General features: G+C 41.9%; 2 protein-coding genes across 10 annotated transcripts in view; one reads left to right on the top strand and one right to left on the bottom strand.

The window, feature by feature from the left end:
• Positions 1-7,395: 7,395 nt before the first annotated feature.
• Positions 7,396-19,005, top strand: LOC310758738 (retinol dehydrogenase 12-like). 5 transcript variants are annotated; one of them, XM_083605650.1, is made up of 7 exons: positions 7,396-7,598; positions 10,703-10,861; positions 12,670-12,884; positions 13,606-13,710; positions 14,277-14,486; positions 15,922-16,111; positions 17,250-19,005. In XM_083605650.1, the coding sequence occupies exons 1-7, from the start codon at positions 7,519-7,521 to the stop codon at positions 17,350-17,352; spliced, it is 1,062 nt and encodes a 353-aa protein (XP_083461776.1). In that variant the 5' UTR covers positions 7,396-7,518; the 3' UTR covers positions 17,353-19,005. The 5 variants fall into 5 exon arrangements, with proteins under 5 accessions (XP_083461776.1, XP_083461778.1, XP_083461780.1 ...); XM_083605652.1 differs by having other exon boundaries at positions 7,402-7,598; positions 10,703-10,821; positions 12,729-12,884; XM_083605654.1 differs by having other exon boundaries at positions 7,410-7,535; positions 10,703-10,821; positions 12,729-12,884.
• Positions 18,984-22,582, bottom strand: part of ZFYVE26 (zinc finger FYVE-type containing 26) — a 54,377-nt gene continuing 50,778 nt past the window's right edge. For all 5 annotated transcript variants that reach the window (XM_083603666.1, XM_083603668.1, XM_083603670.1 and 2 more), the window contains one exon: positions 18,984-21,520. In XM_083603666.1, coding sequence (XP_083459792.1) covers positions 21,311-21,520 — 210 coding nt within the window. In that variant the 3' untranslated portion in view covers positions 18,984-21,310. The remainder of the gene's footprint in view (positions 21,521-22,582) is intronic.

Here is a 22,582-nt window from a genome sequence, read left to right as displayed (position 1 = left end):
TGTCAGACAACGGAAAGGCCAGTCTTCACTTTTCTTCTGTCTATGGCTTCCCTTGAAGATTGATGGAACTTCCACTCCAATAATTAACTCTTCACTTTCCGGTGCACTTTTCAGAGTGGGGAGCGGTTTGGGGAGAGCCACGTTACCTTTTACTGCAAAAGGCAACCGACGGAGTCAGGTACTAAAGGTATTGGGGCCTTTATATGTCCGGCTGTCGAGGACTTCCGGAGGCGGCGCGAAACCGTGATGGCGGACCTCTTCGAGCTCTGAAGAGGGGCACCGCAGAAAAGGGTTGTTCGCGACGGCGCAGCGGCAACCCATCAAGATAAACCACGGGCAGAGTGAGTCCGTGGCCGTGGGACCCGGCGGGCACCTGGAGCGACCCCGAAATCACAAAAGGAACCCCGTAAGGGGCTCCGGAGTGAAGGAGGGGGAGCGGTGCTGTGGGTTCATCGCTCTTTCTGCGGAGGCGAAGCCGCGCGGCTGTCACGGATGAGCGCTGACCTTTCTTCCAAGAAACATCGGGCTGAAACATCAAACCCGTGAGTAAGGACCCAAGATCCTACAAATTAATTTGGAAAATTTGGCTAAAAACGGGAGACGAGAAAGAGGAAGTCCGTCTTCCGGCACTGCTTTCAAGATCAAAGCAGACGGTCTAAAGAGCGGAAAGCGCTGTGAACAGGGAAGCTTTAAAGCTTTAAACTGGGACTTTCGTGCACACTTGAATTTTCCTTTTAAAGAATAAATACAGCATAAATTTGACCTGGAGCGGTCCCCCAAGGGGCAAGGGAAGATTCTAACCCCAAATTCCCGGGTGGCCGGGTAAAGTTGTTTAAACTGCGGAACTGTTGTAAACTTCCAGATACTTTTGTAACTGGAGAGTGTAATTTTGAGCTTACTTAGCTGAAGTGGATACAATTGCAGGCACCTTGCTGGAACTTTGTTACATGTTTAAAAGTGCCCTGCAGGACTTTTTTCTTAGTGTGCTGGAACTAATTTGCCTTTAAAATTGTTTTTAAAGTTGGAACAAAGGGACTTTAATGGCGGAAAAGTTATCTTCTTCTTACTAAAACTTTGGTGGCACTCCCCCTAGAGGACATTGGGAATATAGAGGCCTGGGAAAAGTTTTTCTGTTTATCTTCTCTCAATAGACTGTTTTTAATTTTGGGCTTGCCTTTCCCATGGGACTACAACATTTGACCTTGAACATTGACTGATGAGTGGCACAGGAAAGACAAGAGTAGCCAAAGCTAAAGAAGCTAAGGAGAAAGAGAAAGCAAAAAAGCAAGCACAGCTTTTGCAAACAACTTTAACTCAGGGACGTAGATTATCAGTTCCAGCTGTGCTTGCGACACAAAAAGTAGAAACCGAAAAGCCTGAAAGATCTGAAGAGGAAGATATGGCAGCAGGAGGAGCTGAGGGAATACTGAAACAAGTTTTGGAACAATTGTCAGCAATAAATCAAAAAATTGATAACCAATCAATAAAAATTGATCAAGCAACATCCTCGATCCAGAAATTGACAGATCAGGTTTCCCAACATAACCTAGCAATTGAAAAATTGCAAGGAGCAACAGAAGAGAATCGTAAACTGGCAGGGGAAGCCGCTCAAATTGCAACATCAGCTAAAAAAGAAGTCGAGGAAGTTAAAGCGGAAGTCAAGCCTCTCCATAAACAGATAGGGGACCAACAAACCTATCTCTCGTTGGTGGAATTGAAAAATCGCGAGACCAACCTCAGGCTAAGGGCAGTCCCAGAAATTGAACAAGAAGATCTGATTGGACTTTTGACAACAGAGTTTACAAAGTTCTGGGACTTAAAAGAAGAAAGTGATTTCAAAATTGTATCGGCTTTTCGGTTGGGAAGATTAGTAAGAAAAGACAGGTCCAGAGACTGCTTAATAGCTTTGAGATCAAGGGAAGAGAGAGACAAAATACTAGGCCTACATTTCAAAAACTCAATTGTGATACAAGAGAAAAGGGTGGAAATTTACCGAGATATTCCTAAACAGTTATTGGACTTGAGAGCCACCTATTCAGAATTGGCTAAGTTGCTGAGACTCAACACAATTCCTTATAGGTGGGAGTTCCCACAAGGGCTATCATTTACTTACAAACAGAAGAAGGTTAAAATAAGATCACCAGAGGACCTACAAAAGTTCCTGCACGACCACGGAGAAGATCTCCAAAAAGAAGCAGCAGCTAATTGGCCTATACTCAACCCAGGTGGAGCAACACCTGCACCTTCGGAACCAGAGGAGAAAGAAGACACACCGCTCTAGGTGTGGCAGAATAGTTCAGGATGTCTCTGCGGCTACTCAGTTGGAATATAAATGGCGGAAATTCCCCGGAGAAAAGAAGGAGGTTATTTCACATATTGAAGAAAGAACAATTGGACATTATTTGCTTACAAGAAACCCATGTGACCAGGCTCCACAGGAAGGTTTTGGTTAATAAAAGACTAGGCCAAGAATTTATTTCGTCTGACAAAGTAAAGAAAAGAGGAGTGGTGATTTATGCCAAGGAGAGCCTGACACCTAAATTTTTATTTAAGGATGAACAAGGAAGAATTTTGGCAATTGAAATTCAAACCCAAGGAGAAAAAATATTGATATTAGGAATTTATGCCCCAAATGACGGGAAATTAGAATTTTTCAAGAAGCTGCATGAGACGCTGCTGGACTATCTGGATTATGCTAACATCATAATGATGGGAGATATGAATGGAGTGGTGTCTACACATATGGATAAGTCTTACAACCAGAACTTAACATCAGACGGCAGACTGCCTAAAACTTTTTTCGAATTGACTGACAATCTGGATTTGATCGACATATGGAGGACAAAGAACCCCCTAGGTAAAGAAGGAACTTTTTTCTCTGAGGCCCACCTGTCCTGGTCAAGGATCGACCAAATCTGGACTTCCAGGGGGCTGGCACCTAAGACTAAAAAGGTGGAAATCTGCCCAAAAACATGCTCCGACCACAACGCCTTGAAAATAGAACTTAGATTAACTCAACCCGGTTCCTTCAGATGGAGAATGAATGACACACTACTAAGAGATCAAGAGATTGTGAAAAAGGCCCAAAAAACATTAAAGGATTATTTTGAGATAAATCTGAATACTACAGTTGAAAAAAGAACGATTTGGGATGCAAGCAAAGCTGTTATGAGAGGGTTTCTGATACAACAGAATATAATTAAGAAAAAACTCTGGAAAGGAAAGAAGGACAAAATACTGGAGAAAATACACCAAGGAGAGAAAAAACTGAGAACCAAACCAAAGTCCAAGGAGGTGCTGAGAGAAATTAAATTCCACCAAGCAGAATACTCAAAATTGATCAATCAGGAGATTGAATGGAAAATAAAACAGATGAAGCAAAGATCCTTTGAATCAGCAAATAAATGTGGAAAGCTGCTAGCTTGGCAGCTGAAAAAAAGACAAAAGCTAAATACGATAACAAATCTAGAGATTGATGGAAGGATAGTACAGAAACCAGAAGAAATTAGGAAGTGTTTCCACAGATACTTCAAAGAACTGTATGCACAGGGGCCCCAGAAAGAATCAGAGATAGATCAATTTTTAAAGATAAATGGACTATCAAAAATAACTCAAGATAAAAGATCAATCTTGAACTCTACAATAACCTCACAGGAAATTGAAGGTGCCATTCAGAACATGCAACTAGGCAAATCTCCAGGCCCGGATGGGCTTACCTCCAAATATTATAAGGTTCTGAAGGATTATTTGATACAACCTTTGTTGGAGGTATGCAACCAGATCATGGATGGGAAGAGGGCACCAGAAACGTGGAAAGAAGCCTTCATCACATTGATACCTAAGTCAGAATCTGAAAAGACTCAGCTTAAAAACTACCGTCCTATCTCACTCCTAAATGTGGATTACAAAATATTTGCAGACATTTTGGCAAATAGACTTAAAAAAGTTTTAAATGAAGTAATTCATAAAGACCAAGCAGGCTTTCTCCCTGGTAGACATTTATATGAGAACACTAGAAACATCATTGACATTTTAGAACTTTTGCAGACTAACAGGAACACAAGGGCGGTGTTAATTTTTATTGATGCGGAGAAAGCTTTTGACAACATATCTTGGATGTTTATGAAGAAGAACTTGGAAGGGATGGGAGTAGGACGGGGGTTTGAGAATGGATTACATGCAATCTATTCAGAACAAAAAGCTAAATTAATAGTGAACAATGTGGTGACGGAGGAATTTAAAATTGAAAAAGGGACACGACAAGGGTGCCCTCTATCCCCTCTGTTATTTATTTCAGTCCTGGAGGTGCTACTGAATATGATCAGAGAGGACCGGTTGGTACAAGGGATAGAGGTCGGAGTGAAACAATATAAACTGAAAGCTTTTGCAGATGACCTAGTTTTGACACTGCAGGAGCCAGAATCCAGTACAAAAAAAGTTCTTGAACTTATATCTGAATTTGGTCGGGTGGCGGGATTTAGGTTGAATAAACAAAAAACTAAGGTTCTGACCAAAAATTTAACAATTACAGAAATAGAGGGGTTTCAGAGAGAAACAGAGCTGAATGTGGTTAAAAAAGTGAAATACCTTGGGATCTATTTGTCCTCCAAAAATTTGAATTTATTTAAGGATAATTATGAGAAATGTTGGTTGGAAGTTAAAAAGGATTTAGAAATTTGGTCAAGATTGAAACTTTCCTTGTTGGGAAGAATCGCAGCTATAAAAATGAATGTGTTGCCGAAAATGTTATTTTTGTTTCAAACCTTACAGATCGTGGACAGAGTGGATTGCTTTGGAAAATGGCAGAAGGATATATCTAGATTTATCTGGCAGGGCAAAAAGCCCCGAATAAAGTTCAAAATATTAACAGATTCAAAAGAAAGAGGGGGGTTTGCCCTGCCGGACCTGAGGTTGTACTATGAAGCTGCAGCCTTCTGCTGGTTGAAAGATTGGTTCTTGTTGGAAAACACTGATGTCCTAGATCTGGAAGGTTTTAATAATGCTTTTGGTTGGCACGCATACTTATGGTACGACAAGGTTAAAGCACATAAATTGTTTAAAAGCCACATTGTCAGAAAAGCAATTTTTGCAGTCTGGATGAAATATAAAGACTTACTAGAGAGTAAAACTCCGAGGTGGTTATCACCAGTGGAGGCCAAGGCCCGAAAAAGACCCAATATGGAGGCCTACTGGCCGAAATATTGGGAACTAACTGAAAAAATTGGAGACAATTGGAAGTTGCAGAGCCAGGATAAACTAAAAAATAAGGTGCGAGATTGGCTACATTATGCTCAAATTCAAGAGGTTTTCAAAATGGATAAAAAAGTTGGTTTCCAGGTGGAAAAGTCGAAACTAGAGACAGAATTGTTAGAACCAAAGACAAAGCTGTTATCTAGAATGTATAACTTGCTGCTTATGTGGAATTTACAGGATGAGACAGTTAAATCTGCTATGATTAAATGGGCACAGGATGTTGGACACAACATTATGTTTGAAGACTGGGAAAGGTTATGGAACACCGGAATGAAATTCACGGCAAGTACTGCCTTGAAGGAAAACATTATGAAAATGATATACCGGTGGTACATGACCCCAGTCAAGTTAGCTAAGATACATCACCTGTCTGACAATAAATGTTGGAAGTGTAAGGAAGCAGAGGGGACTTTCTTTCACCTCTGGTGGACATGCCCAAAGGTTAAGGCTTTCTGGGAAATGATTTATAATGAGTTGAAAAAGGTATTTAGGTATACCTTTCCCAAGAAACCAGAGGCCTTCCTGTTGGGCATGGTGGACCAGAAAGTGTTAAAGAAGGACAGAGCTTTGTTTATGTATGCTAGTACAGCAGCAAGAATACTCATTGCAAAGAACTGGAAGACACAAGATTTACCCACGCTGGAGGAATGGCAGACGCAGTTGATGGACTACATGGAGATAGCTGAACTGACCGGCAGAATCCGAGATTTGGATGTAGAAACAATTGAGGCGGACTGGAAAAAGTTTAAAGACTACTTGCAAAAGTATTATAAACTGTATGAATCTTAAGATTGTGCATGATTTGGAAAGGATACGCTTTAGCAATCATGATTAAGTAAATAGTAAATCAAGTGATAAAAGAGAAAAGGAGATAATATGAATTGAACATGTTACGTTTATTTTAAAGGTATAAAAATTGTGATATAATATATTGAATTTAGATACATAACATGTAAAAGTTACAATAAGGTAGGACATAAGGTAATAAATTGCTGACAAGGTTAATATAAAGAACGCAGAATCGGAAGGGGTGGGGAAGTCCAAGTTGGGATTTATTTTTGTTTTGATTTTTATTGGTTTGTTATAAAAAAAAAAAAAAAAAAAAATGGTTTCTTGTAAATTCCTCATTTGCTTGCAATGTACAAAATTTGGAAAGAAACGCAATAAAAAATACTATTAAAAAAAAAAAAAAAAAAATATATATGTCCGGCTGTCCTTTGTCAACTACAAATTGTCACTGTTTTTTGTGTTGAATATATGCTATATGGTAATTTACACGGGTGGCGCTGTGGGTCCCTGCTCCTGCCAACCTAGCAGTTCGAAAGCACCCCAAAAAGTGCAAGTAGATAAATAGGTACTGCTCCGGCAGGAAGGTAAACGGCGTTTCCGTGCGCTGCTCTGGTTTGCCAGAAGTGGCTTAGTCATGCTGGCCACATGACCCGGAAACTGTAAGCCGGCTAGCCCCCCCCGGCCAATAAAGCAAGATGAGCGCCACAACTCCATTTGGTCACAACTGGACCTAATGGTCAGGGGTCCCTTTACCTTTACTTTATATGCTATATGGTAATTTATGGACCTAATAGGTATCTAAATCATTTGCACATGTTGCCATGCAACCAGTCCATGCAGAATGTAGGCACCCTATATATAGAAATGAGCAAACCAAGTGATATTTTAGGGAGCAGGCTATCAGGCGGGGCCCATTACTTACACCATAGGAGCCTACACAACACAAAACACTGTTGCTGTACGTAGGTTTTATTTTTTTATCTTATATTTTGGAAATGTATATCCAGTTTTTTCCCTCTTTAACCCCCTCCTCCCCCCGCGCTTAAACTATAGCTTGTTTAGTTTATACGTAAATCCGGCACTAGGTGGCACCAGTACTGAGAAGAAATGCTTGCAAATATACAAAGACTACCAAGTCGGCTTCCAATGCAAAACACACGGAGTTTTTACTGCAGAAGTGCCTTTAAAACGTAGCTTCAGCGACACGACGGGTGAAAAACGGCCAACGGCGTGTTTGGGCGCTTACCGGAAGCTTAGATTGAGTGTCGTTCTATTTCTTTCCTATCTCTGCGGCGCACCAATGAATGGGATCTCGCCCCGCCCCCTCTCTGCCCCGCCCCGCCCCCTCTCGCTCTCTCCCTCCCGCCAATCCCAGCACTCTGCGCTCACGCTTCTCCTTTCCGGCTGCTCCTGTGCGGCTTCGCGCGTCGCTGGGAGGTTCTTGCTGCGAGAGCCGGAGTCGGCGGAGAGGCGACGATGCTCGGCTTCGTGGGGTCCGTGCTGGCGCTGTTCGCATCTGTCCCTCTCCTGGTATTTGTGGTTGCTCCTATCTTCAGGTCTGTGATTGGTGGGCTTAGACTTGCAGCCTTTTCAGCTCCTGCCTCTGCAACAACTTCCTTGTGCTAAATGAGCTTCGACGTGATGAGGTTATATGGCAGATTTCAAAACTAAAAATCTCCTTTTGACACCGGTTTAGTTGTTAAATATTTCTGTCTTAACGCCTGTTTCTTCCTTCACTTACTGTTTTGGCTGTTTCCCCCTACTTTTTCAAAATTTGTCTGTTTTTCACCTAATCCATTCATTTCTTAAATGCTTTTGTCATAAACTCCTGTCTTTCCATTCCCCTGTTGGCTATTCAGTTTATTTTCTTATTTTTGTATTTCTCTGGTTTTCCTTTATCTTAGCCTTTAAATATGCTTTTCCGGGGTGGGGTGGGACACAACTGCAGCAAATAACTTGATTTTATGAAATTCAAGAAGCAGGGTGGGAAGGTGGAAACGTGGCTACCATGTTCTAACTAAAGTTAAAGTTCAGCAGATAAGGGACAGGTGGAAATTAAGTGAATGCAGATTTTCCATCTCCGAGGTTTACTGACAGGAAAAACTGCTGTAATTTTAAAATGTATTGTGGAGAGGATTCCTAGTCACATCCTAAAGTACAAATGAAAGAGACAGGGTATCTTCGGGCACTACTTTATATAATTCCCTGAACCAGTTAACTGATTAGGAGGCTGTCAAAGGTCTTGGAATAAAATGATCCTGTCTTTGTATTTTCCTTGGGTAACTGTTCCTACCCACTGTGTAAGATTCCCACAATCTTCTGTTAGAAAGTTTTTACAATAAAAGTTTTAAAGATCCATGTGGGGGAGGGTCTAAGAACTCAAGGGATAAAAACCGAATAAAACTGGAAAAACACTGCTAATACTAATTCTACCTTATAATAGTAATAATAATTTTATTATTTCTATGTCGCCCATCTGACTGGGTTGCCCACAACTCTGGATGGCTCCCAACAGAATATTAAAAACAATAAAACATCAAACATTACCCGAGAATGTTCTAAAACCAACTTACCTTTCATTCAGTTGTCTGTTATGTTTGCATTGTGTGTGTGTGTATGTGTGTGTGTGTGTGTGTGTGAATGTTCTAACACTGTAAAAAAACAAGGACATAGCTTTCTGGTAGCTGATAATAAGGTTTTCTTTGATCAGGGGAGCCAATGGGGGGCGGCAGAGGAAAAAATGGGTTTTCAGCTCAGGCTGAAAGGTGAACTGTGTTGCACCAGGGAAGAACATTCCACATCTGTGTGATATTTTATGTTATGGTGATATAGAAATGCTTTTTAGAAATAGAAAATCTGGACTTCCCCTGTGAAAGCCAAAGCACCTTGGACATTACTCAGTGACTAGAAGGAGTCACCCAGCAGATCTTAAATGCTGGGCAGAAGAATACCAAAAGAGGTGCTCCTTCAAATAACTGAGTCATAATTTCAGGGCTCTGTACATAAGTACTAAAACATTGAATTTGCACAGTAGCATATAGGCAGCCAGAACAAACTCTTCAGAACCAGTGTTATATGATTCCAAGCAGCTTTATCCAAACACTCTGTTCTCTGGCAGTTGCAACTGATGTAAAATACAATCTAAGCTGGAGGCTACCCGAGCATGGATTACTGTGTCCGGGTTGTCACTCTCCAGGCACGGCCATAGCTGGCAAACCACCTGAAGTTGGACATAGGTGCTCTGTGCCATTGATGCTACTTGGGCCTCCAGTGGTAACATCTGGATCAAAGAGTACTCCTAAGCTCATGGGGAGTGTGACCCAGTTCAGAACTGGTCTCTTACAAGGCACTAGAACCACCAACCCACAGCATCTCTGTCTTGTTAGGATTCAGCTTCAGTCAAGAATCTCGAGGCAAGAGTTGGTATAAACTTGTTGAACCAATTCTTGCTTCAATGTGATAACTGTGAAGATTAAAAATCTCATTGTAAACAACGAAGAACGAAACCTACCAGGTATTGGTTGGGCCGTATTGGTTCCATGCAACACTGAATATGATGCTATATTAGTTCCCATCCCATTGGCTGAGTTTTCTGAGTAGATGTTATAAAAAGAAGCCTTATTCACCAGATGCTCCCCAGCAGCTTTTGTTAAGAAAATTTCTCCTTATGGCTTCTTCCTTGAATAACTCCAGTTCAGTATAGGCTGGCATTACTGACTAATTGCCCCATAATTATTTGGTTTCTGTTCCCAGTATGTGTATGTTTTGGGTGGTGGGGGCAGGGGTCCTATTAGCTTTTAAATTAATTTCATTCCCCCCCTTTAGTGTGAAATAGCACTATTTTGTAATTAAACAATTATAGGAAGCAAGTAATGGAAGCCCCACACTTAACCACTGTGAGGAACAGGATCCAATTAATTGTGTAGAGACAAAGGGGCAATTTATCAGTAATGCCAAGAAGGGATGGAGGTAATAATGCCACACAAAAGCAAGATGGCAGACCTGTCTCCCTTTACACTATCCTAGTGGCATGGTATGATGTGATCTCACATCTCTAAGTGGAATATCACAACTATCTAAGTGAGGCTGATAAAGTGGGTCTTTCCACCCAACTGATACCTTCTCAAGGTGGCTATGATATGCTTACATGGCTCCTGATGGTGTGGGATTGTGTCCCAGAGAAGTGACTTCCATGTGGCTGTGTATGTGTGTGTGTTTAGGATTGCCAATGTATATTGGTCACACACAAGTTAGAAAAATAAGCGACAGTCCCTCTCCCCGTCATCAACAGTTAAAGTGTGGCCTGTAGGTGCAATCAGAAAAGTCTGATTAGAAAACGGGCCATTCAAAGCAAATCTGGAGAGATTTTCTTTACGTCTGCATACGAGGGAAGGGTCTGTCATTCCAATAGGCACCTGCAGAGCTGTCTAGTAAGCAATTATCTTCTTTCTACTTCTGGGCCTTTCTACTTGAGATGTAAAGGTTGTGGTCTTGCTTCACCTTTTTGTTGTTGTTGTTGTTTTAGAATTATGGAGGTGAACTTTTCTCAGAGTCATTTTCATAGCGTAGACTTGACTGTGCATATTTAACATGTAAATAAAGTAGCAGTTTGCCACATTCATTGAATCTGTGTTTGACTGATATGTCCTTATTTTTGTAGGAAGTTTATTGCAGGAGGAGTGTGCAAGTCTGCCGCGAAGCTCAATGGGAAGGTTGTTGTGATCACAGGGGCCAACACCGGCATTGGGAAGGAAACTGCCCGAGACCTTGCAGGAAGAGGCAAGTTACTTATCCCCACCCACCAGCAGTTTTCTCCTGTGTCAAGCCTTTTACAAGGCATGCAGGAGGGATAATAAAAAGGGCAATCCTAACCATGTATTAAATTCAGTGGGGCTTACTACCTGGTGAGTGCAGTTAGGCTTGCAGCCTTGAGCACTATCTGTGCTGAATATTTAATTTGGCCAGAACACCTTGTTCTCATGTTTGCTGGTGTGATGTGGGAAGCACTGGGAGACTGGTGTTCCCAAAGTAAAGGAAGGATTGAACTCTGATTAATAAGAATACACACAGAGGCTTGAACCAGCAAGACCCTGGGAAGGGTGTGTATAATAATCTCTTCCTCCACTCCTTGGCCCAGGTCGTTTTATTCACAAAAGAACTTTTTACAGAGTGTTCGTAAGAACCAATCAGATTTCTTCTGGGCATTACAACAAACCCCAAGTGGGGACAAAGTTAAACTACCAAAACTAATAAAGCATGCACTTCTGGGGTAAATAAAGAACAGAACTACAAAGGAGTGCATTTGGCAACCCCGGAGGTGATAAACAAGCAATATACATGATAAGAAGGATGGCCAGGAGGACAGCGATCATTATCACCTTCAGGTGAGATCTGCTTCCTGGCCCCAAAATTAACATCCTAAGATTAACATATCAGAAAAGCTACATCAAAGAAACTGCCCACTGTCTTTGATGACCCAGGACGCCTGCCTGTCTAAGTGTGTACCTGACTTGTCAAGCAAGAGAAATGGGCAGTAGAGGAAATGGCTAGAGATGCAGAGGGTTGTGGGATTTGATCAGAAATTATTGTCAATGTATCAAACCCAGTCAACACAATGCATTCATCGTGGACACAATGGCTTGATGCATATTTTATATTTCCTCATAGTAATCCCACCTGACCCCACACTCTGGATATTTGCACTCCTACAAACACAGCCTTCCAAGGCTTTATAACTGGCCCTCGGGACTCTTCCCCATGCCCTTCACCAGCCCTTGAGGTGAAATGTGCCCTTCTATCCTTGAGACACAACACTTGAGACTATGTATATATTGTAGCCTTCCTTGATAGAAAATATTTTATCCCTTTTCCATGAAGCACAACCAGTATTTAGCTGAGATCCAGTGTGGGAAGGAATGGGACTTAACAGCCATTTTGTGCTTAGTTTAGTAAAATGGTTGCTGTTTGGTTTTGGAGGCTGTTCTGTACAGGAGTGCCAAAGGTTTGGCCTTCAGATTTGGCAGTAAAGGAGAAATAGAAACATAACCAGGAATTAGCTCTTCCTCTGATTGACTAGATGTTAAAAAGTTAAGGGGGACAACCCAGAAACTGAACTGAGGTTACAAATGGCAAAGTATTGGCTTTGTGAGGGGGGACACTAGAATAGGTATGGCTGTTTATTTTTATTTGCTCTTATAGGTAACCCCCCCCATTGTAAAACTAAGCTCCCCTCCTTAAAATAGTTTGCACAAAAACTGTTTTCTTCACCTTACTAAAGCTGTAAATTAATAGTTTGTTTTGGAACAAGTTGGTCCGAAGCCTTCTTATTCCCTTATATTCTGCCTTTCTCAAGGCGACTCACAGCATAGATTTGAATAGATATGACAAAGAACATACAATATATATAACTATTAAAAAGCAAGTAAGTAACCCTATAAAACAACACTGAAAACCATTAAACACGTATAAAGTATAACACCCACCCTCCGAGGTGTGACTGACTGGCTAGAGATCTGAACAAATGGCATCATTTTATTGCTGGTCCTCTTCAACATACTATTGAAAATCTGTTGTAATTCTAAGGATGGTACTTGAGTCATTTACCTGGAACCTCTTTGAGCCACATAGTTTCTACCTTCTGTACCCCTTTGTGTTGTTTATTCATTCCCTGCTTTTCCTTTTTGCAGGTGCCAAAGTCATCCTTGCCTGCAGAGATATGGCAAAGGCAGAAACAGCAGCCTGTGAAATCCGGACCACGACAGGGAATCAGCAGGTTACGGCAAAGAAACTGGACTTGGCAGACACCAAGTCGATTCGAGAATTTGCTGAGAATTTCCTCAAAGGTATGTTTGAGACTCCTTGGTCGTGTTTGCATGTAATGCTAAGCCAAAGTATGGCTTGGCAAGAATGAACAAGCATGGAATAAAAAATGTGACCACTTTGCTCCTTCCCTGGTCCTCCTGCTGCTGTACTAACTAGAGCAAAGCCATAACTGTGTTATGTCCAAACCTGGTTTTGTGGTTTATTGGCAGCTCTGACTTATCAAACCGAGATTAAGATTCTCACGCTCTACTAACTGTTTCAACCCTTATTTGAAATCAGTTGCTTTTCTTCAAATATTTTGCTTCACTGTGTATAATACATGAGCCCAGGTTAGAAACATTTCTCTGGTTGTTCAGAGACTTGGATTCCAACAGCACAATCCTATGCAAGTTATGTTGAGTTCAATGGGACTTAACACCCAGGTAAAAATGTATAGGATTTCAGTCTTACCATGACATCTGACACTCTAAAACCAGACTGCTAGGTTTGAGGTAATCAGAAATTCAGTTTGCCTGTGACTGGAAATAAAACTTACTATATTGCATCAGGCCACCATTCAAAGTTATTTCACCTGTCCTGCTACATGTAGACCCGTGCTCTGAGGCAGTCTGCAAGACTAATGAAGGAACTGCAAAACAGGAGTTAAGCTGACAGCCATGAGGCAGACCATGTTGTGCTATCACTAGGGTTTTATCTTGGTTTTCCTATTTCATAGTGTGCCCTGCATGTGCTTTCTTGTAGATGAGAAAGAACTCCATATCCTCATTAACAATGCAGGGGTTATGCTGTGCCCGTACTCCAAGACAGCCGATGGCTTTGAGATGCATCTAGGAGTCAACCACCTGGGTAAGGTCCTGAGGTGTGGGTTGGATGAATGGGTTTGTCCTTTTTATATTAATAATGTTTTGGAATGTTTCTAGTTGGCTAACAGTACTGTCATATCTCGCCAGGTCCTGGGCACTACTAAAGATTAAGTTAAGGTTTGATTTCCCTCTGGTTGGTTCCATCACCAACTGTTCCAGGACACACACCCATTTAGGGTATCTAGAAATTTTACCTCTTTGTCATGACTGGAACATACATTTATCCATTGTATGTGTGATGGGAGCTGAAATTGCCTGTTATAATTACTAAAATACTTTGTCCCTGATTTCATACTCCCATCTCATACTCCCATCACCTTGAGCATTTTGGCTACACTGTTACATCCCCAGTCCTAAATAACTTTTGGGACCTGGTATTGCCACCCACAGAACTTCTCTGGAGGAATCTCCGTCTTTGGGGATTTTTACTTCATTTGGCTTAGTGTCCTGTTTGTCATACCGAGCGACATTCCTGTAACATTAAAAAGAGTTTTTGCTGCATCCTGGGTAGAATTGCATCTAAAGGTTCCTTCGCCATTTCTCTTCCAGGGCACTTCCTTTTAACATTCCTGTTGATAGACTGCCTGAAGCAGTCTGCACCAGCACGCATAGTCAATGTATCCTCACTGGCCCATCATGGTGGGAGGATTCGCTTCCATGACCTCCAGGGCGAGAAGTCCTACAATCGGGGCCTGGCATACTGTCATAGCAAACTGGCCAATATTCTCTTTACCCGGGAGTTGGCCAGACGACTGCAAGGTGAGCTGGAAGCATGTTGCGGCCTCTTGTTCAGAATCTCATCTTAAAAAGAGCTTAGTGTGACTTTGTATGGTGGGAAACTGGGATTGTTTTGGGGAGGAGGGAGGTTTAAAAGAGCGACCTTTGCAGACGATGTCTCAGTTTTCTTAAATATTTGTTCAAGGATCTGGACAGACAGTGCAGATTGTGAGCTGAAATCAAAGGGAAGACATACTGCAGCAATCTATAGGTGCTCTATAGTTGCCGTCCTAAGTACACTTGAGTTTTATTGATGTACTTGTTTCTTTGTGCGAGTTGCATGGTGCCTTTCTGCCAAGGTGGTTTATAACTTTAAAACACTAGAACAAATTCAAGGTGACAGAGCCCTCAAAGGCCAACTGGGAGCTGATGTTACGTCTGCTCCCTAGCCTGAGTTCTCTTACTTCTGCCTGCCTTCAGAGCACACAGGTCTTCAACAGCCCCAGGAAGGTGGGAGAGAAGCTGCGCAACATCTCTGTCTGGCTGTTGATGGTTGTGTCAGAAGCTGATGCTGTGTGCTTCCTGGCTTGGCCACCCAGAGCTCTCATAGCTCCCAATACGTTTCTGAGCACAATTCAAAGTGTTGGTGCTGACCTTTAAAGCCCTAAATGGCCTCGGTCCAGTATACCTGAAGGAGCGTCTCCACCTCCATTGTTCTGCCCAGACACTGAGGTCCAGCTCTGAGGGCCTTCTGGCAGTTCCCTCGCTGCGAGAAGCCAAGTCACAGGGAACCAGGCAGAGGGCCTTCTTGCTAGTGGTGCCCGCCCTGTGGAACGCCCTCCCACCAGATGTCAAAGAGAAAAATAACTACCAAACTACTTTTAGAAGACATCTAAAGGCAGCCCTGTTTAGGGAAGCTTTTAATGTTTAATAGGTTATTGTATTTTAGTGTTTTGTTGGAAGCTGCCCAGAGTGGCTGGGGAAACCCAGCCAGATGGGCGGGGTATAAAAATAAATTATTATTGTTATTGTTGTTGTTGTTGGATTGCAGTCGTATGGAACACATTGGACTTAATCCCAGTCAATGATTGATGGGATTGAACTGCACCTTCAAAAATACAGCAGCACATTTTGGCACCAGGGACTTTTTTGGCAAAGGCTCTACCCACTAAATAGTTCCAAGGAAGTATACCCTAGGGTTGTACCTGGTGTGTGTGTGTGTGTGTGCTTGTTTGTTTTCAGGAGCAAGCGACAGCCAGTGGCAATAGATTGTGTGTCATATCAGTACTGTTAAAAGTACCTTTTTATATAGACACATGAGAAATACTTGTGTTTTCATTTCCAGGTGCAAACTAATCTTATTTGTTCTGTGGCAATTCAGACAAATAAAAGAAGGGATCCATTTTGCTTTTTATGTTGGTTTATGTGCCTGCTTCCAAAATGCTTTTCTAAAGCACGCATGATTCCTCCCTTGTAGGCACTGGCGTCACTGTAAATGTCCTGCATCCTGGAACAGTCTCTTCTGAATTATCCCGCCATTCAACTATATTAGATACTGTATGGAAAAGGTCGTCTTTCTTCTTGAAGACACCGGTGGAAGGAGCCCAAACCAGTGTGTATTGTGCAGTGGCAGAGGAGCTGGAATCAGTGAGTGGGAAGTATTTCAGGTGAGTTGAGGCTGTGGAAGAACTGGCATTGGGTTGCAGTGTGGGGAAACAATGGTTTAATCCAGATCTCAAGGATGTCTTCAGGGCTAAGCAACGGCACGAGGCTTGGGAGAACAATGTCAACAGAATGAGTCAGATTGCAACCAGAACAAGCTGGACTCCTTTTGAGCCACAGAAAATGCAAAAAATTACCTATCAGGGATGGATTTTTCTAACGCCTACATCTCTTGTAGAGAAGGGAGGGCCCCAATCTAGCTGTGTGCATGATAGTAGACTGCTAGCAGTTAGCAGTATCATATGGGCAGCACCAACTTTCTCTTGGGAAGGGCTGGATGTCCAAAACTGGCACCCTTGCCTAAATGAATGGTGATCTCAGAGCCATTGTTGACCATGTGTTCTGCACTACATCTGTGCTTAACCCAGCTTTGCCCTACCTGGTGCTCTTGAGTTGGTGTTAAGACTCCCAGTTTCCACCAGCCCCAGTCAGCATAGCGAATGGTCAGGGATGTTGGGAGTTGTAATCTACTACATTTGGAAGGCTGCAGGTTGGGAAAGACTGCTCTAACCAGTGATGCTGGTAGCGATCCATATTTGGGAGCTATGTGTACAGCCCTCCCTGCCCTGGGTTCTTAATGTAGCTGGGGATATGTAGCCCAAAGGCATTTACTTCATGCTTCTTAAATCAGGCTGGCTGAGAAATTCCATCATAGTATTGGGTATTAAGGTGTGTGATGTCTCAGCTCTTCAAAAGGTAGAGGTAGGTTCTAATGCAGCATGGAGATGCTAAGATACCACTGAGCTGAATACATAGCAGCTACACCAACTGTTACGTTTGCAGGAAGTAGAGGCTGCATTTAGGGAAAGTGCAGACTGCTATAAACTTGTGCCAGCAGATAAAAAGACTCAAGTGATGGAGACTTGAGCATGTATTTTCACATACCTGCTTCCCTAAACTGCTCCAATTGAGACTGTAGGTGGGAGCTGACTGTTTTGTTCCCACTCCTCATAAAATCACTCCGCACATAGGGAGATGAGAAGGGTTCTAACCTGATGGTTTTGTGTTTTTTCATATTTGCTAACCCCAGCTTTCAATTATGCCATCCTGAATTCCTAATAGAAACTTTCCTTTATGTGACAGTGACTGCAAACCAGCATATGTATCTCCTCAAGGACGCAATGAAGAAACAGCGAAGAAGCTGTGGGACGTCAGCTGTGAACTATTGGGCATCCATTGGGACTGAACGAGGGGTGATCTTTCCCTAGAGTTGTACATGCCTAGTGAGTTATTTCTTGGAAAAGGCAAACACTGTCTGAGCTGAAGGATGCAGCTCCTACACGGTCATTTGATACCCATGTTTTGAATTTTGTTTATTATAAAGAGAGCCGTTCAAGGCTTTCATATACACAACATAGCTATCAGCATGCTCTGGTTTCCAACATGAGAACAGCCATCCTCCTCTTGGTTTGATACATAAATATGGAAGGAGCAGTTGCCAAAATGCAAGCGTGCATTGTACCTAGTCTCTCACTCCTCACTGTTGATTTGTTTGATAAATTAATCACTATTACGGTTAGGTTCCTGATGGAGGTTAACTGAGATCTGTCAATCCTGCTACAGTAGATACTTGCTTGTACTGCTACTTTCTTTATCTTTTACAAGAAGTCAGCTTTTTGCTGGCCTCTGAAACATAAAATGTGATCAGAATGGGGTGCATTGAGAGGTTTAGACCTGCAAATGAAATATTGTTTCTGGAAGCATTATATGATAGCTAGTTGAGGCCAGTTCAGTTCAGGGCAAGTTGAGTTTAAACACATAGGTTTAACTTCCCTGTAGATTTGGGGTCCAATTACACTTTTGAACTTGAGTTGTGAGGATATCACAAAATGGCTGCTAGCCACATAAAGCAAGCTGCTGAGATGAAGATAAGAGTTGCTTGCTCAAATCAGTAGGTACAAGGTGTGTGTATTCTGAGCTCCAAAACTCTTGCTTTAAGCCTCCCATTTTCTAGTCAACCAGCCAATTCCCACCAATGCAGAGAAGGCCAGCCTCTCTTCTTAAATCAGTTCTTGAAAATCTGTTTTGATTTCCTGCCCCATGACCAAATTGCCTCTTGTACTCGGGTACATACATTTCTTGCTCCCTCTCTCTCCTTGGTGTCAACACAACTTCGGGCTGCTAGTGTATAATTAGAACTATTTAATTGAATGTTGTCCGTGGGGAGAATGGCTAGTGGACCCTGAAAAGAAGAATGAACCAATCAAAGTGGTAGGGGGGCCTAAACAGACAGCATGGGGGAAAGCATGAAATAACTTTAATTCTCTCTGGGTTAAAAAAAGCTTGGTGGGTGCCCTGGTAGATATCTTGGTATTACAGTAGGGAGCTTAGCTGTAAATGGATCATACCATTATTTTGTATAACGTAAGTGCTTTGTTAGTATCTAACAGCCCTTTGTCAGAACAATAGAGCCATGGGGTGGGCATGGTATTCTTAATTTTCTGAGGGAAAATGAGAAATAAACCCAGCAGCATACCTTTTGAGTATTTAGTTGTTGGACAGATAACTTTTACAAGGAGTCAGATTCTGCATAAATGTTTGGTGCTGTGACATCAAGTTGGCTTACAGAAAAAAAAAAGTTCTGCTTGCATTGAGGGGACTTTAACATAGTTTAAGTAAAGTAATGCAAAGTACATTTTCTTTGGCTGGAACTTTCAGTTTGGCATTCAGCACTGGACATTTCTCAATACACTGACTAAATTAAACATTCAAACTTGCACTGCTCTGTCTTTGCTTTTAAACATTGATCTCTATGATTTAATTTAATGTAATTTAATACAAAAATCCCAACATATGTCAAAGTTAAACTAAATGAAATAAATTGACAAAATATGCTTTATTCCTGCTCATTATGGACAAAAGTTCATCTCTCATCAAGGGTCAACATTTGTTCATCAGAAGGTTTCATCTCATCAACACCAGTATTTATGAGGCAGGGCAATTTATAGGACAGGTTTTGCTGGTGGAAAAAACACCTTAAGAGTGAGCCACTAAGGATTCTTGAGTTGCAAACAATGTAAAGTGCATAGAGTACAGTGCAAAAGGGAACACAGAATTAGTCTAGAATCTTCACCATACCAGGGTCTATTGTTTCTCCTGTGAAGACGTATGTAAGAGACAGGTAAGGGAATGAGAGATGTATAGCAACTTAAAATACTGTATATAGAATTAGTGCTTTTCTCCCCCCCAAAAAAAAATGCTTTCCCATGAGAAAACTGATCAATACCACGTACAGTCACATTACGTTCTTCTGAAGCCCAGTAGAAATTCAGTTCTGACAGACAGAAAAGCAGCTTTTGTAAGCCTTAAATTCCTAATAGGATAATCTTCAAGACTGAGGAGGTGGAAGAACTTGAAAGCTGAATGTATATAACTTAAGCTGCAAGCTATTTCTGGACACCAAATCCCATGAGCTAATTGTTCCTAACATTTGTGGCTATGATGTAATGCTAAGACCCATAAATAAAGGTCAACCATGTTAAAGTTAAAGTTAGCAGGAAAGGACAATATTAACCTTAAAAACCCGAATGTTTTAAGGTGTAAACAATTAAGTATGCTTATGGATTGATTGTGCATCATGGCACAGCAGTTAACTTACCATCACTTTAGTGCAGTGACATCACCTACAATTCAATTCCCACACCCCCTTGTAATCAATTAGGTTCCCTTTTCACAGAAACTGATGGGCCCCATCAACTGAGCTGAAGGGTTTTAGCAGGATGCCCTGCCTTAGATTTAAAAGGAATTTTAAAGCCCACTGCAAATTATGCTTCCAATTGTGGTAACTGGAAAGACAGCAGGATAGACAGGTAATTAGCGAATGGGATGACAAAAACCAGGTACTGGGCATTACATTTGGAATCAGTCCAGACTCCCGAAGGGTCTAGGCCACGCTCTAAGTGGCTGTGGGGGCAACTTCCTCTCTGGATTCTATTTACTATTTAACTTTATACGTTGATTGCATCACATGGCAATGTGCAGAATTATGCACAGCTCCATTACTACTCATACTTACAGCAAGACATTGTGGCTTTCATTGAGTGCTTCTGGCTAACAGCAGCTGCTTAAAGTTGCTGCTACAGAGGCAACTTTATTGAAAGATTTGTGGCAAACAGATTCCAAGCTTGCACAACTATCTCACCCCTATAATTGCTTGGCCTAAGCTGCCACTCTGCACTCTGCTCCAGTTAGTTCACATATACACACAATAGTTATTTCACTCCATCTAAATGTCTACTGTTCTGCAAAGTTGGTTTTGGTCAATGAATAGATCATTAAAGTTATGACTTGTGAGAAAATATAATTAAATCAACCACCCGCTGAAGGTGTATTTTCTACAACAGAGAGGACAATTTTTTACAATAATTTTCACGCTATGCACATGTCGTAAAAAGCTTTGCTAAGTCCACAGATGGCAGCTTTAACAATTGGAACTTGTTTCCAAATTTCACATATCAAACCAGTTTAAGGATCTTACAACTGACCAGTGGTACAAGTAAAGTTTGCTCCAGGAATTAGGCTATCCTAGTATCTGTCAATTAGCAGCAGGACAAAGTGCATCTCAGCAAACTTGTGTGTTTCTCGAAACAGGAAAGGAAGCTTCCTCATAAGAATTTCCCATTCCTTTCCAATACCTATAGGAGAAACAGCACATACCTGTACAAAAGCAAATCCTTGAGATGCATCTGCTACATATTCCAAAATTCAAAACCCACATTACTATCTCTTTATACAGATTTGCCTGTGATACAGTTTTGCTTTAGCAGAATCACAAGATAAGTTCCAAACTAGATTTAACCGATGTGGGTTTTAAATTAATAAAACAATGCCCAGAGGATACATGTACTGATAGCAGCACAGGAGAATATGGTTGATGAAAGACTGAAACATTAACATTTTTAGGTTGTGCCGGGCGGTGGGGGGAGGGGAGAAAGAGAGAGAACACCCTGAGGTAGAGATAGTTGGTTGTCATCAGGACATGATTGGCACTTTTAGTCAGCAGTCTTTTCCTTTTCGGAAGAGGCATCGGAGCAGCTCCTTTCCAACCCGCTGCCATACATAGACTAAGCTGATCTGACCAACACAATGCAGAGCCTTCCCTTTATAAAAAAGCAAACCACCAACAATGATACGCTTGCTGGAAGTCACTTCTTGGAGCCCTGAGTGAGCCAGCTTCTTGGTTTGGTGTGGTGCACTGAAAGCCACTGGCTGCAGATGGCTTGCACCACATCTTCCCCACTATCCTCAGCCAACTGCCGTACATGCAGGACCAACTGCACAGCGCGAGCGTTTTCTTGTCTCACTGAGACCAGGTAAGCAGAACGTAGCTTGTGGCATTTCAGATATGCTTGGATCTGAAACGGAGAGAGAAAAGGGTGGGATTCTTCCCTCTGCAAGTGGATTTCTACTTAACAGGAAGGGGGTCTCTCACCACCTTCCTGGTATAGCCCTGTACACTTCCACCCTCCCCCTTGCCAATCTGCTTGAGGGCTGGGGGAATCCTCCAGAAAAGCATGGGATGTGATGGAAAGGATTGCAGCTGGACGTGGGAATCGGTAAAAACACACGGAATATAGAGAAGAGTCAGACCACTGATCCACCTAATTCAGTGTCCTCAACACTGCCTAGCAGCAGCTCTCCAAGGTTTCAGACAGGAGAGCCCTACGTGAAGATAGTGAGGATTGGACCTTTTGAATGCAAAGCATGTGCTCTGCCATTGAGCCACAACCTTTCTCTAAGGGAGACAAACCTCCACAAACCTTATGTGAGTGGAATAGGAGTTTTGAATCAGAGCCAAAAACCATTGGCTGGGTCCCTAGAACAACAGTATACACACAAGGTTGGGACGATTCCAAGTATTGGAACAGCTGGCATGGCTGCTCTGTTGATCAGGAACTGGAATGCATTAATTACCAAATCTTAAAATAAATCTCAATACTGATCAGCCTGGGAAGTTGGCTAGGACAAATTCAATTTCTGTCTGGAGCTTTTAGAATTGACAAACAAGTGATCAGAATGGATATTGCTTTAGTCTCAAGGATACTATACATCTTTCCTTGTTGCTTATTTAACAAAGGGTGGGGAATCTGAGGCTCTCCTGGTTGCCTATACTGCTTTTGGCTGATGGAATTACATCCCTACACCGTCTGGAGGGTCCAAATTCCCCACCAGCCATTCAACCTACCATTTTTTCCATTGCATAAAAAGAATGAAGCTCATTTAAGAGAATTTGGGTTTCAATATCCACTATTGGAGAAGCCCTATTTGAAAAATAGCACAAAGCTATGCTGTTTCATTCATGAAAAGCAAGTATTTTAGTTGTGGCTTTCTCTGAGAGCAGCAGCCTTTTGCAAAGAGAATTTACCAGCATTAGAAACACTACAATGGATGTGTTCACTAACAGGACAGAAAGAATC

The sequence above is a fragment of the Podarcis filfolensis genome (genome assembly GCF_964270895.1).
Source record: "Podarcis filfolensis genome assembly, chromosome: 1".
In the NCBI taxonomy this organism is placed as follows: Eukaryota; Metazoa; Chordata; class Lepidosauria; order Squamata; family Lacertidae; genus Podarcis; species Podarcis filfolensis.
Note: the sequence above shows the minus strand (reverse complement) of the source record. Positions and strands in the feature narration are given on the sequence as shown.

What these genes read in the sequence shown, in the direction of transcription:
- LOC310758738 (XM_083605650.1), top strand. Translation starts at nt 7,519, where the DNA reads ATGCTCGGCTTCGTGGGGTCCGTGCTGGCGCTGTTCGCATCTGTCCCT. An exon ending in TCTAGGAGTCAACCACCTGG is followed by an intron (nt 13,711 to 14,276) that starts GTAAGGTCCTGA and finishes TTTCTCTTCCAG; the next exon opens with GGCACTTCCTTTTAACATTC. An exon ending in GTGAGTGGGAAGTATTTCAG is followed by an intron (nt 16,112 to 17,249) that starts GTGAGTTGAGGC and finishes TTTATGTGACAG; the next exon opens with TGACTGCAAACCAGCATATG.